The sequence below is a fragment of the Vigna unguiculata genome, chromosome 10, assembly GCF_037176805.1.
Source record: "Vigna unguiculata cultivar grain cowpea cultivar isolate G323 ecotype 2 chromosome 10, ASM3717680v1, whole genome shotgun sequence".
NCBI classification, from domain to species: Eukaryota; Viridiplantae; Streptophyta; class Magnoliopsida; order Fabales; family Fabaceae; genus Vigna; species Vigna unguiculata.
The window spans coordinates 52,674,846-52,688,069 of record NC_140801.1 but is presented as its reverse complement, the minus strand read 5'-3'; the positions used below and the strand labels follow the sequence as shown (position 1 = coordinate 52,688,069).

At 28.9% G+C, this 13,224-nt stretch overlaps 1 protein-coding gene and 1 long non-coding RNA gene across 4 annotated transcripts; both read left to right on the top strand.

The window, feature by feature from the left end:
- The first annotated feature begins 2,715 nt into the window (after positions 1 to 2,715).
- Positions 2,716 to 8,040, top strand: LOC114166118 (uncharacterized). 3 transcript variants are annotated; one of them, XM_028050789.2, is made up of 10 exons: positions 2,716 to 2,985; positions 3,759 to 4,053; positions 4,809 to 4,979; positions 5,084 to 5,133; positions 5,239 to 5,308; positions 5,395 to 5,500; positions 6,202 to 6,268; positions 6,890 to 6,965; positions 7,131 to 7,426; positions 7,846 to 8,040. In XM_028050789.2, the coding sequence occupies exons 3-10, from the start codon at positions 4,820 to 4,822 to the stop codon at positions 7,924 to 7,926; spliced, it is 906 nt and encodes a 301-aa protein (XP_027906590.1). In that variant the 5' UTR covers positions 2,716 to 2,985; positions 3,759 to 4,053; positions 4,809 to 4,819; the 3' UTR covers positions 7,927 to 8,040. The 3 variants fall into 3 exon arrangements, with proteins under 3 accessions (XP_027906590.1, XP_027906589.1, XP_085523913.1); XM_028050788.2 differs by lacking the exon at positions 3,759 to 4,053 and having other exon boundaries at positions 2,718 to 2,985; XM_085667787.1 differs by lacking the exons at positions 2,716 to 2,985; positions 3,759 to 4,053 and adding an exon at positions 4,098 to 4,421.
- A 2,718-nt stretch (positions 8,041 to 10,758) lies between these two features.
- Positions 10,759 to 12,149, top strand: LOC114167451 (uncharacterized). Its single transcript, XR_003600227.2, has 2 exons — positions 10,759 to 10,817; positions 12,117 to 12,149. It is a non-coding gene; the product is annotated as an uncharacterized LOC114167451 (long non-coding RNA).
- Positions 12,150 to 13,224: the final 1,075 nt, after the last annotated feature.

Genomic DNA, 13,224 nt, shown 5'->3' with positions numbered 1-13,224 from the left:
TTGAATTTTTTATTGAAAATGGGAATTTAAAGAGGTCTTTTTGGCATACTGCCAAAGCTTAAAACTGTTGACCATACATCAATTAGCCACTTGTTTTCCTCTATCTCATGTGTGTGCTTGTACTTTTACTGTATTTTTAGATTATAAAACAAAAAAAAAATTATAATATTAACACAATTACTTTAAAACTATAAAACAAAAATAAAATTAAAATTATTAACGGAGTAATCTTTAAAAATGGATATTCATGACCCGATATAATAAATCTCATAAAACATCTTGCTAGAAATCGATGAATGAAATTTAAGTTTAAATTTATTATAGATACAAGTAAAATTTAGGTATTTAAGTGAACATGAACACGTTGAGCAATAAAGTTCAATGTTAAGTGGAAGTGAAATATGTTTTTAGTTATTAAATTTGTTTAAGAGTGTGTTTTGTTATGTGTTGAAAAATTTATTTCCGGTTGAACTAATTCTTTGATGTAAAAATAATAATTAATTATTTTTAATTGATTTTAAAAATTAAATATATATTAATTATGCGTTAGAAAATTAGTTTTACATTTAACACAGACACTCTCTGTTTTGTGTTTTGCTTTTGTCGAGGATTTAAACCACTGTCTATGAGCGCCCACTGCATTTAAAATCTATGCGCCAATGGAAAACGGTTACGATCACATGCTGTTTTTACCAACGTGGGTTTGTCTCACTTTTACAACACATTAATTGGAAAAAATTAAATGTGTATGTTATTGTCTTCTAAAAATAGTTTGTGTGACTTAAATTAAATTTAAGGAGATTTTGTATTATAATTAGTTGATCATAAAGTGTTGTGTGATTCAAAAATTTATTGTAAGAGCAAGCTCTACATTGTCTCAAATGATAACTTAATAAATTTATTAATTTTTTTACAATAATGATTTAAAAAAAGTTGTACTTATAATTTTTTGTAACTAATAATATAAAATATTTTATTACGAAAATGGGTCAAAAGTCATAGCTTGGTTAATGTGTCTTTAAATATTGAATGTGGAATGATAAAATGTAAAAGAAAGAGTAGTAATAGTATACATGAGAGAGAATTAATTAAGAAAGTATAATTATAATTGGTATTTTTCTAATGGTAAGAAAAAGTCTAATTAAATATCACAGAAAATAAAAAGAAAAAATAGTTTAATTGTTATTTATCTTCTTACCTAATATTTTAACTTAGTTAAACAATGCACCATACAAAAATCCTTTGCTAAAGAATAACATTTGCATTTGTATTATATTTATATTTATATATTATTAGAAAATACTTCATTAAAATTAATATTAATAATAAAAAAATATTAATCACTATAATAATCAATAATAAAAGAATTATTAATTATTAATATATTTTTTATTTATTAAAATAATTATTATTATTTTATTCACTGATCCAACTTAAATTAATCTATCTTTCTTTTGTAATTATTGGATTCGGTCGGATAAAATATTTTTGTTTATTCCTACAATTTAAAATGTATATTTTATGCCTTTTGAAATAAGTATTTTAGAAGATATTTATCCAATTTAAAAATAACTTTCGAATTACAAATTTTAAAAAATATAAAAAATTAAAAGATATAAGTATTTTTATTATCTATAGATATATAAAGAGAATTTCTTGAGTGGGAAAATCGCATTTGGAGAAATGGGTGAAAAATACTGTGACAAATGAAGGTAAATGTACAAACATAGAAAAGAACTTCGATACACCTTCAACTCTAAACGAACAAAAGTTTTATTATACACGTGTTATAATCACGAACTCTATTTAAATATATCTAATATGTTAATTTTTTCCATTTATTTAAGTGTTGCAAAGTTCCTCAATTCTTAAGTATTTTTTAGTTTCAAAGTTCATTTTTGACTTTAAAATAATTATTGTTTTGTTTGCCATAATTTATTTTAAATTAATAATAAAAAAAAGATATTCTTTCAAACCGGGGGAAATTTAAGCAAACTAATGTATTAAACCAAAAGCAATTCAAGTTCTTAGAAATATTTTCAACCCTTATATGGAATAAATGAATGTCAATAATAATCAATAAATACTTTTGAGGACTTCAACATCAAGTTATATATTCATATTCATTGTTTTAATCTCAAATTTTTTTTCAATAGTTGCATGTCATTGGTGATTTCAATTATATATATATATATAAAATACTTTTTTTACATATTTTATTATTTTAGTTTTATCTTTAATTATTATTTTAAAAATTAATCATACAATATTAAAATTGATTTTTTTAAAAGATTAATTATTATTTTATTTTTTATATTTTAAAAATTAATTATTATTTTTAAATATTAATTTAAAAATAATTATTTTAAAATTGATCATATAGATATCATATAAAGTTTTATATAATGTGTAAAAGTGAAATGTTTACCGTTATTTTATTTTAAAAAGTGAATTCAAGTTAAGATTAAAACAATCTTAAAATTTTATCGTTAGATAACTATGGTGATGAGTAACTATGGTGGTGAGTATTACCGTTAGAAATATCAGAAATTTTAAAATTTAATTACATTATTACCGTCCAATTTTCCACCACCTTTTAATTTTACCCGTCCATCTTTTCTTTTTCTTTCTATAAATACCGCCTTTTGCTGATGTTCCATTCTCAAAATAATCTTTGAATATTTTTCATTTCAAATGTTGGGCTTAGTTTATTTCGGCTGGTACACACAGCCCAAAATTTTGAAGCCCATGTATTTCCCCTCCCTCTCTCCCTCTCTCAATCTCGATTGCAACAGAGTACTTTCGTTCTTTTTCTGCGTCAACTCATGTATTGATAGAGAGGCAAGACGAGAGCAAGCGCACACGAATCGCGGCGAATCCCACCACCTTGCAGACCGGCGACGGTAACGGCAACGGCGGAGAATCTACCCACCCCATCTTCTCAGACCAGAGCAGAGGACAAAGTCAATCAGAATAGCACAGCAGGTTCGTTTTTTTCGATTTTGACTTCATTTGGCTAGATTGTTTGTTTTCCCTTGACTTGGTCTTGTTTTTTTATTTTTTATCTGCAAATTTTATCAATACTCACTCAACAAAAACAGAAAATATCTGTTCTGTTTTTTCATGTCAACTATTGTTGGTGGCGTTTTTATCTCTTGAAACTAAAAGTGTATGGAAGTGGTTGGATTCTACGGGATCAATACCAATAGAGAACAAATCCATTATTCTGTTTCTGATTTTGGTTTGGCATTCTGTTTCTGTTTGCCTTGCTCTGGTTTGCTTCTATTGTTGTTATTTTGGCTCTTAAAATAAAAAATGGCTTAAAGATGAAATGAGACGAGAGAGCTAGCTTGTTCGATAGTTTTTTTTTTTTTTTTCTTTCAGGTCCCTGATTCTTGTCGTGGCTTGTTCAATTGCTGCAATCCAAGAGCACAATGTATTCATAAAATCTATTTGATTCTTGGAAACTTAGAAACCTACTTCATTGACTGTTGTAACTCAATCTTTGAAATTATATTCGGAATGTTAGGGTCTGTTTATGTTTCAACAAAAGTAGAAAACATGAATATATAAACATGTTTGGTTGAATTTTAGAGAGAGAATATCAATTTTTTTTTCTAGATTAAGCCCAAGTCAGAAAATATATAAAATGTGATGTATGACTTTTTTTGTTTTGTTTTGTTTTTCGGTCATGAGATTCAATTCAAAATAGTGGATTAAAATCTTTTAGCAGACTTTATTTTAAGGAATTGATGCAGGGAAAAACAAAAAAACTGGGTCACGAAAACAGCAAAATCAAACTGGGCCAAACAAAACTGGGCAAAAAATACAAAACTGGAAGATACATTGCAAAAAAAAGATTGAAAGCTGGAAGGCCAATCCGCCCAGTTTCGGGACGGGCTTAGCTTTTCAACCCGTTTTCTCCATGTGGGCTGATCCGCTGGTCCGAATTTGGCGGGTTTTCAATCCGTTTTCTCCATGTGGGCTGACCTGCTGGTCTGAATTTGGCGGGCCAGCAGTGGGGTGGGCTGAATTTGCCACCCGTACCGTATAGTATGTGATCAATTATCTGTTCTTCTATTATTAGTAGTAGGTCCAATATGGCATTCTATTTAGTTCTCCTTTTAAAATATTGTTAATGTTGTCCCCCGACTAGAATGTGCCCATAAAAGTCCTTATGGTAGTTGAATCGTGAATCCCATCGTGTATAGGAAAGTTTAATTATTCTATTATCATTGTAGTTAAATCGTGTAGTTAAATCGTGAATTGTATCGTATATAGGAGACTTTAATTATCGTATTATTATCATGGTAGTTTAAATCGTGATAGGAGAGTTTAATTATCATATCATGTGTGAGAGAACTTAATTATCGTATCTTGTCACGGTTGTTGTTCTGCAATATTGCATGCCCATTAAACAGGTATCGAACCGGCCATACCATTTAGATCTTGGTTTGGATTTTGTTTGGTAACATGAAATAAGTTATCAAGTTTTCTTATATTGCATTTCATAAATTATAAATTATTCAGACATACGATCTTCGTTTTCATCTATAAAGTGAGCGAAGAAATAATGTCATGTGGTTTCTCTTTTCTCAATCACAGGAAAGAAAAAACTTATCTCAGGATTAAAAGCTACATGGTTGATTTAAATACTATTCAGAAATTCATAGGAATATCAATATACTCTATTGAAATATCAATAGAATGTATCAATATTCGATACTTAACTTAATACCTTTTTTCAATTTCTGGCAGCTGTTACTCTTTCAATTTTATTACACTCTTGGCTTTGTTTATGTTGACAGACTTAAAAGGGATGGGATTACCAAATTCTTCTGAGGACTTGTCATCGGAGATGGAGGTTGATGCCTTTAGACGCCTTTTCCCACTTCGTTATTTTGAGCGTCATCTTGCCGAATCAATAAGGCCTGATGGTAGACCACTTGGAAAAAGCAGAGAAACAAGTATTTTTTTTGGTTAGTTTTTTTTTTTCTCTTCTAATTTACAATCTTCAAAATCTTTGGTATATTGTATTATTCACACTTCAAGCAAAACTCAGATGGTTAACTCATTTGATTAGGTGCTGTTTCCACTGCTAATGGGTCAGCTCTAGTGAAGATTGGATCAACTGTTAGTCACTCTTCCTGTGTCTTTTTTATCAAATCTTCCGTGAATCTGGGTTATTGATTTTATTATGGGGTGGATTGAATGATCTACTAATTGATCTCTTCCCAGACTATGTTGACTGCTATTAAAATGGAGGTTATGACACCCTCCCTGGAGTCACCAGATGAGGGCTGTCTAGGTTGGTATTGCCACTTGTGTTAGTTATTCAGTCTTTTGGTCACATGACAAAAAAAAAAAAATAATGTGTTAATTCTGTTATTTCAGCTGTTGATTTCTTCATGCCTCCAATCTGTTCTCCAATTGTTAGGCCTGGCAGGCCTGCTGAAGCATCACCAGTGGTGTCAAAGCAATTGTCTGATACCATTTCAAGGCATGTTTAATCTTTTTCGTCACTTTGTTAGGTTCATTTGTTTCAGATGATGAAAGAAAGTAATTTATCAAAGTCACTCCAACTAGCATTTTATCCACCACAATAATAAAAGAACCATAAGAAACTGAAGGAATTAAAGGGAATGCTTGTAGTTTATTTTTTAAATTCTACCAAAGTTATTCCACCCTCCTTTCCCTATAGTATGTCCACTACAGATGTCCCCTTTCTGGAAGAGGATTTGCAGAAAGAATCGTGCCTACCCATTTATACATCTTTGGAGATATTCTTATTGGAAAGTACATGGATTTTGAATGTTGAATGTGATCCCAAGAGTTTATAAACATTTAGGTGAAAGTATTGTGGTTGAAGTTTTAGTTGATCAGACACAATTTCCTCAATTCATCATTTCTATGGTTTACCCCACCTGCTGTCTCATTTCATTGTATGTTTAGGACATGATTTTTTAGGCTAAGCAAGGAATGGTAAACTTTTAGTTTGAAGTGAACACTCTCTAATATAATTTTCTTTGGAATAATAGATTATCATGAAACCTTCTAATAAAAATTGAAGACTTTACCCTCCCTTTCCCTCAAAAACCCCTCCATCCAAACATATATAACGTCAACCATTATGGTGATCAATAATTTGTATTGTTTATTTGATGTGTCAAATAATAAGTAACCTATACTTTTATTCTGCAGTTCTAGAATGATTGATTTGAAAGAATTGTCTCTGGTTAGTGGAAAAGCTGCATGGATGACTTACCTCGTAAGCTTTTATATTGATTTGCGGTTACCCGGTTTTGTATATCAACCACAGAAAGTTACAGTAGCATGGGTATTATGGGGGTGTCTAGGTCCCACAATGAATAAAATGTGATGCTGAGTGGAGTATTTAAATGTTTGGATGTTTATCAATTGGTATTAGAGTTGGTTGTAGCCTCTTGGAGTTAGAGATTTGGGAAGATTATGTCAATGACATGAGTTGATTATGTTTGAGATATGATTAGATTAAATTAAATAGGGAGATATGATATATAATTTGATTGGGAAATTTCTTACACCAAATATTTTCGATTACTAGATATTGATTGTGTTCCTTGTTATTGTATTTCTTCATTATAAATAAGAATGCTTGTGTGTGTACACAATACACGGAATTCATTATATTCCTACTCGGCTGCTCTCTTCTTTACAATGGATTTTGACTAGTAGAGGGAGATATTTCCTATCGGTCAATAAAGCTTCAGTTTTATTGCTCTTCGTGTCAATAGCTCTATTACAATGAATGTGTAATACATCACATTAGGTGACGAACACTGTCTTTGTTTGCTCTGATTGTGTTATCAATTGATTGAATGGCAGAATAATGGCTTTTTTAATCATGCAGGATATTTATTGTTTGGATGCTGATGGTGCTCTTTTTGACGCTGCATTACTTTCTGCTGTTGCTGCTTTGTCTCATTGTAAGTAGTTCATCTTCACTGTAATTTTGTCATATTATGCATCTGTTAGACCCCTTTTCATAATAATAGGATATGCACATTTGAAAACTGTACACCATGCAATTTAGGAACAAAAAGAAGATTGACTTTTCATATGAATTTGTCTATGAATTTCTGCGTTGACAGTGCAAATTCCTGCTGTTGCCATGAATGATGATGGCAAGATAGTACTTGTGTCTGATGAAGATGGACAAAACCAAGCACAGGAACCAGTCAATAAGGAAAAGAGGAAGCTTACATTAAGAAGCATTCCCTTCTCATTAACATGCATACTTCACAAGAATTACATCTTGGCAGATCCTACTGCAGAAGAAGAATCCATTGTGGAAACCCATTTGACAATAGTTTTGGATACATCTGGCCAGCTAATATCTCTTTACAAGCCCGGTGGGCCCGTTCTTGCCTATACTTCTGCTATCCAGGTTAGTAGTTTACTCATTTTTTTAGGATATTAAAAAAGTATGCTACTTATAGCATTGATATGAATGCATTAGTGATCAATTTTTGAAAAATTAAAGTAATTACTCTGAAGTTTCAAGTCAGTCTTTCAAATTTAAATGAATACAAGATGTGGAGGTCCATCTGACAAGACTCGCTTGTCTTATTGAGGTTCAATATTTCTCCAAAGACCATCTTTCACTGTTTAGTTTTACCGAGTTTTGTGATTCAATTTTTTCCTCAATATTCATTCATTCTATAGTGTTAGTCTGAGTTTTAAGTTATGACAATTGTTTGATAGTGGAAATTTAATTAGTGTACATTAAAATCTCTAAAACATAACTTAGTATTCTGACATGAATTATTTACCGCAAAATGTGAAATAATGATACTGTTTTTTCAGGATTGTGTAGCGTTAACCCGGCAAAGAGTAAAGGAACTAAAAGGCCTCTTAGACAAGGAAAATTCTGCTATGGAGGTTTGAGTAGAATTATGCAATCATATTTTTTTGACCTGAATGTTATATCAATTTGTACATTCTAGATACTGCGGCATTATCACACTTGTTTGATGGATTTTGCGATTTAATTGTTAAAAATCCGATCCAAATTGCACAACCTAAACCCAACAAGAAATCTAGTAAAATCTCTAAATATTGAATTTATGGATGTTAAAGTTTGCATACTTAACAATATATAATAGAATCTGAAATTGGATCACTTAATAAATTTGAGTTCACTTAATAAATTCGAGTTCACACGGAAAAGATGTATTACGTTATAAAGTTAACCTATATTTCAATAGAATAAAACAAAATAAATACAATTCTAATATTATTTTCATGAAGACAATATTTATTGAATTTTATTTTATGTAGAAAACAACTCTTAAACAAATTTAACCACAAACAATCTAAATATAATTTATAGAATAAGACTGATACAAGTAACAAAATTTCTAAGAGTTACAAGTAAAAATAAACTAATCTAATATTAGTTCACAACGAGTGTATAATTTTACAATAGGAGAAACATAGACACACATATAGTTTTGTAAGAATATATTGGATTTGAACTTATTTTCTAATATGATATTATCACTCAAAAGTTAAAAGTTTATCCAAATTAAACGCAAACATTTTTTTTTAATAATAATAATAGTATACCCGTAATAATATTTTTATTTATTTTAGAAGTGCAACAAGAAACAAGAGGACTTCAAGTCACCATCCTTCATAATAATCTTATTATAAATATTACCCTTATGTTTTTAAATTATTTATCAAGTTCTTTTAACTTTTAAATAATGATTAATATATTTTTAATCTTTTAACATGTAATAAAAATTTAAATTAATTTTTTTTTGAAATTTTAGTCTCGTTTGAAAGTAAATGTATTTAATCATTTTAATTAAATTTATTAAATTTATTTGAAGTTTTAAATGTCAACTATTTAAAATGTTAAATAAATATAACAAATTTTTAATTTGATCAAAATTTTTAATTAGAGAATTAAATTAAATCTTTGAGGATCGACCACTTTCAATTCTCATTCAAAATTAAGATAATATGTATACGTTATTATAGGTGTATTAGAAAATTGTGGAATACAGTTAGATTATGTTATATTTGTATATGCTATTTTTTTTTTATTTAACTTTATATTACGTTGGAAATCGATAAGAATATATAACAGTTACTTTTTTTTTTCATATTCTTATATTGCACTATTTATTTTATTAACAAATAGGTTGTGAACTAATAAAATCTACGTATATTTTAAATATTTCTATCATACTATAAATTAAGTCATACGAAAAAAATATTATTTAGTTGTCAAACCTGATGAAAAATATTAACACTTTATTTTATTTTATATAAAATTTTAACATACAAATTAAATTGATAAAATCTAACTTCATTGATCTTTATTTATTTATTTTAAATTTGACAGTTTTTTTTCAATTATTTAATGAAGGGGAATATTTATTTTAATTTGTTATGTAAATATTATGTTTGTGAAATGGAGAGAGAATATAAGAGACTTTAAAAATGTAACTTTTTGAATAAGTGGATGTATAATTATGATAGTTTTTTATTTATAAATGACATATTATACATTTATTATCTTCGAAATAAACTTATTTATCATCAAAATTAAAAATATATATTACAAGTATGCTTATTCAGTTTCTTTCTACAAATTAATTATACAAGTCTCTTTATACATTACAACATTAGTTTTAGATTTAAATAAATAAACTGATTAAAAACTTATCTCTACGTCTATTTTATACGTAGGAGACTCGTTAAAGAAAAACAGTTAACTTAGTTTCATGACTGAAAAAATCGCATATACCCATATTTTGTTTTTCAAATATGTTTCAAATTAGTGTAATTTAAAAAAAAATATTAGAAACCTTTCACGTATTTATCATCTTTCTTATTTTCTTGTATTAAATTTAAAAACCTTAATTTTTATTTTTAATTTTTAATTCTCTCATGTTCCTTATCCATTCATCCAAACGAAACATAAGCATTTACTTCCTAATTATAAAGACATCATGTTAACTAGATTGAAGAGAGATGATAGATAATAAGTTATAATAATAATGATATACAAAATTAATAAAAGTATACACATATTTAAAAAATCTTATAGTAATCATGATTAGAACATTGATTTTTGTAATTCATATTTCTATTTCATTCTATAATTTTAATTGAAAAATTAAAAGTTGTTGTTATTTTGATGAATTTTCCCTTTATCTTTTTCACACTTTAAAAGAGTAAAGTCTTAATGTAATACACTATATGCCATTATTGAATTTAAACTAAATATGATTTTGATTGAATAAATATGATATAATAAAACTAAATAAATACGGTTAAAAATATTACTCTATTAATTATAAATAGGAATTAGAATGCTATTTTTAAAAACTAAATACAAAAAAACGAGAGAACAAGAAAAATTGATTTAAATTACAGTAACCGTGGCTTATTCGGTTGCGATTATCCTAATAATATATAATATATTACCCTATATAAGCAATTCAATGTGGCGACGAATCATTGTTGAGGCGAGGGTAAGGTCGCGTAGTTTCGTGTTTTGTTCCTTTTCATTGTCGTTTTTGTGTCCAGACCTAACCCTAACTCCGCAACGCAACCATGTCGACCAAGCAAGGTATAATTCCTCGTCTTTTTTCCTTCGTTCAAATTCCTGATTTCGATGGTTTCATTGATTTGAATCCTCAAATTCAGATCTGTTGGTAAATATTAACCTGATCGATTTTTTTTTTCTTTCTTTTGTTCGTTAAGGTGGAAAAGCTAAGCCTTTGAAGAAGCCCAAGTCTGATAAGAAGGATTACGACGAGGTATTTCATTCAACCCATTTTTTAGATTTTTTTTTTATATATATATGTTTTAAATTTGGTGTCATCAATGATTAGATTTTCTAAGGTTGATGCACGTTGGTTTGATGATTGTTAATATGTTTAAGGAAGAGAGAACGGATGATTGTTATCTTTATGCTTTGGTTGGATTGTTGGGTGTTTTCATAATCAACTTTTTCAAAGGTTTGATGCAAATTCTGTTATTATATATATTACTATTACTTGAACTGTTTCGAAATCGATTGAATGATCAGAAAATTATAAATTATAAACTTGCTCTCAACTACACGACCGGGACCGATTATTATGTCTTTTCGTCCTATTTATCCATCATATCGCATATTTCCTCTCCAATTTTCTCCGTTTCGGTGGTCAACTTGTTATTTCTCTCTTGAAGACTGGGTTGATTGGTGAGTTGGAGGAATTGGATCGAAGCACCCAAGTTGATGACAACAACAAAAAAATCAATTACTCAATAGGGGAAATCTTCAATAGGAAGTCAAATCAAATACCAAATTTATAGCTTAATAAAAAATAATTAAGCCTAACAGTAATTTGTCATGTTTTTAGCTTGTGGTAACTCTGCTCTCTTATTCCTTGTATGCACTGCGGTTTGTTTTCATCCGTGCTTTCATTTTCTGTCTCGTTACCCGTTTGTTTTATTGTTTCCTTGTTGCTTTTGCAGAAGCAAATAGAATTGACCAACTGGGTCACTCTAGGAAGTACATGTTTTGTAGGATTGTGACGAAAAAGAGATATAATTTTATACTTTCCCTTTGCACTTTCTTTCTGTTTGAAGTAATGTGATTCAAGTCTTTTGTATTATGAGCATGTTGATGATATTAGGCAGACAGTTAAACATAAATAGTTATATGTTAGAAAGGGTACGAGGAGCATGTAGGAATTAATGCTCTTTAAAACAACTGTTCAACAGACAGTAGTAACATGTATGGTCTGCGTAACAGAATTAAATCGAAGGGGTATGGTAAATATCAGAGATGTATGATCTGGAACTCTAGACTTTAGAAACAGGACCTGACGAAGTCTGAAGGCATCATTTGCCTTTTGCAATGCTTTCATTTCTGTTTTGTAACCACTCTACCAATTTCTTGGTGACCTAATTCAACGTGCATATCATCAAGATCATCATTTTCTTCAATTACGTTAGGCAAACGGTTCTACCTGATTGTGTACCATAATTTTAATATATGATTTATTCATGTTGATTGTGTCGATGAATTTGGTTATGATCTTGCCATAAATTTTGTCTGTATTTTGTAGGTTGACATGGCCAACATTCAGAAGAAAAAGGAAGAGGAGAAGGTTAGACACTGAATTGTAACTCTGTTGTACATACTACATTATTGTGATCTTTTTAACATCCTTTTCTTAGTAACCCTGTTACTTGCACTGAACAGGCGCTAAAGGAGTTGAAAGCCAAGGCGCAACAGAAGGGAAGTTTTGGAGGTTCTGGGCTCAAGAAAAGTGGAAAGAAATAAGGTGTTTTTATAATTATTGCATGCATGCAATATTGAGCTCTGTAATTACAGTTGCTACCATAAGAACTTCTCTCTTATTGTGGCCTACTTTATTGCTAATGTTAGTACCGTATGAACTGACGTATGTCTGATGTAAGCTGCAACAAATTACTTGTTGGTGGCTAACTTAATTGTCTTCGTGGGTTCTGATTGTTACATCCATTTCTTAGTGTTGTGGGTTTGGCATATACTTGTTTGAGTTATAATAATGGCATGGCATTCAACTTTTAATTATTTATTCTACTATACCGAACAACTATTGATTTTAAAGATAAACGAATGGTCTTTGGTTTCTACTGCTTAGCTCAGCACATGATAAGCAGATGAGGCCGAGTTTCATTTGCATAGTTCGTAAAATTTGTTAAAATGGAAAATATATTGAAAGATATATTTAATGATGCGTATGCTTTTTATATTTAATGATATAGAACTGTCTGAATTAATTGAAGAATTGTCGGCGTAAAGTTATGTAAATGATAAGTTATTAGAAATTGTTTTACAAATTAAATTCAACTCTTTGACCAGGTTATACCGTTAATGTGTAGTTTAGTGTCGGTTTGAGTATATATTTTTTGAAATAAACTTTTAATATGTACATAAAATCTTGTTTTTCATTTTGTATTATTCTTCAATGATTTATTAGTTTTTTTTTTCTCTCAGTAGTAATGGTTTTTTTTGGTAATTATTCTTACCTTTTTAACAGAATGGTCCAATATTATACTATGATTTATAGTTTAATTTTATTCTTTATTATAATTAAATATTGTCATTAGTAGCTTTCTTTTCTATCAGTAAAAAAAATAGAATAAAATATAAATACAGCAAATGAAAAAAATAAAAAGTTGTAATTA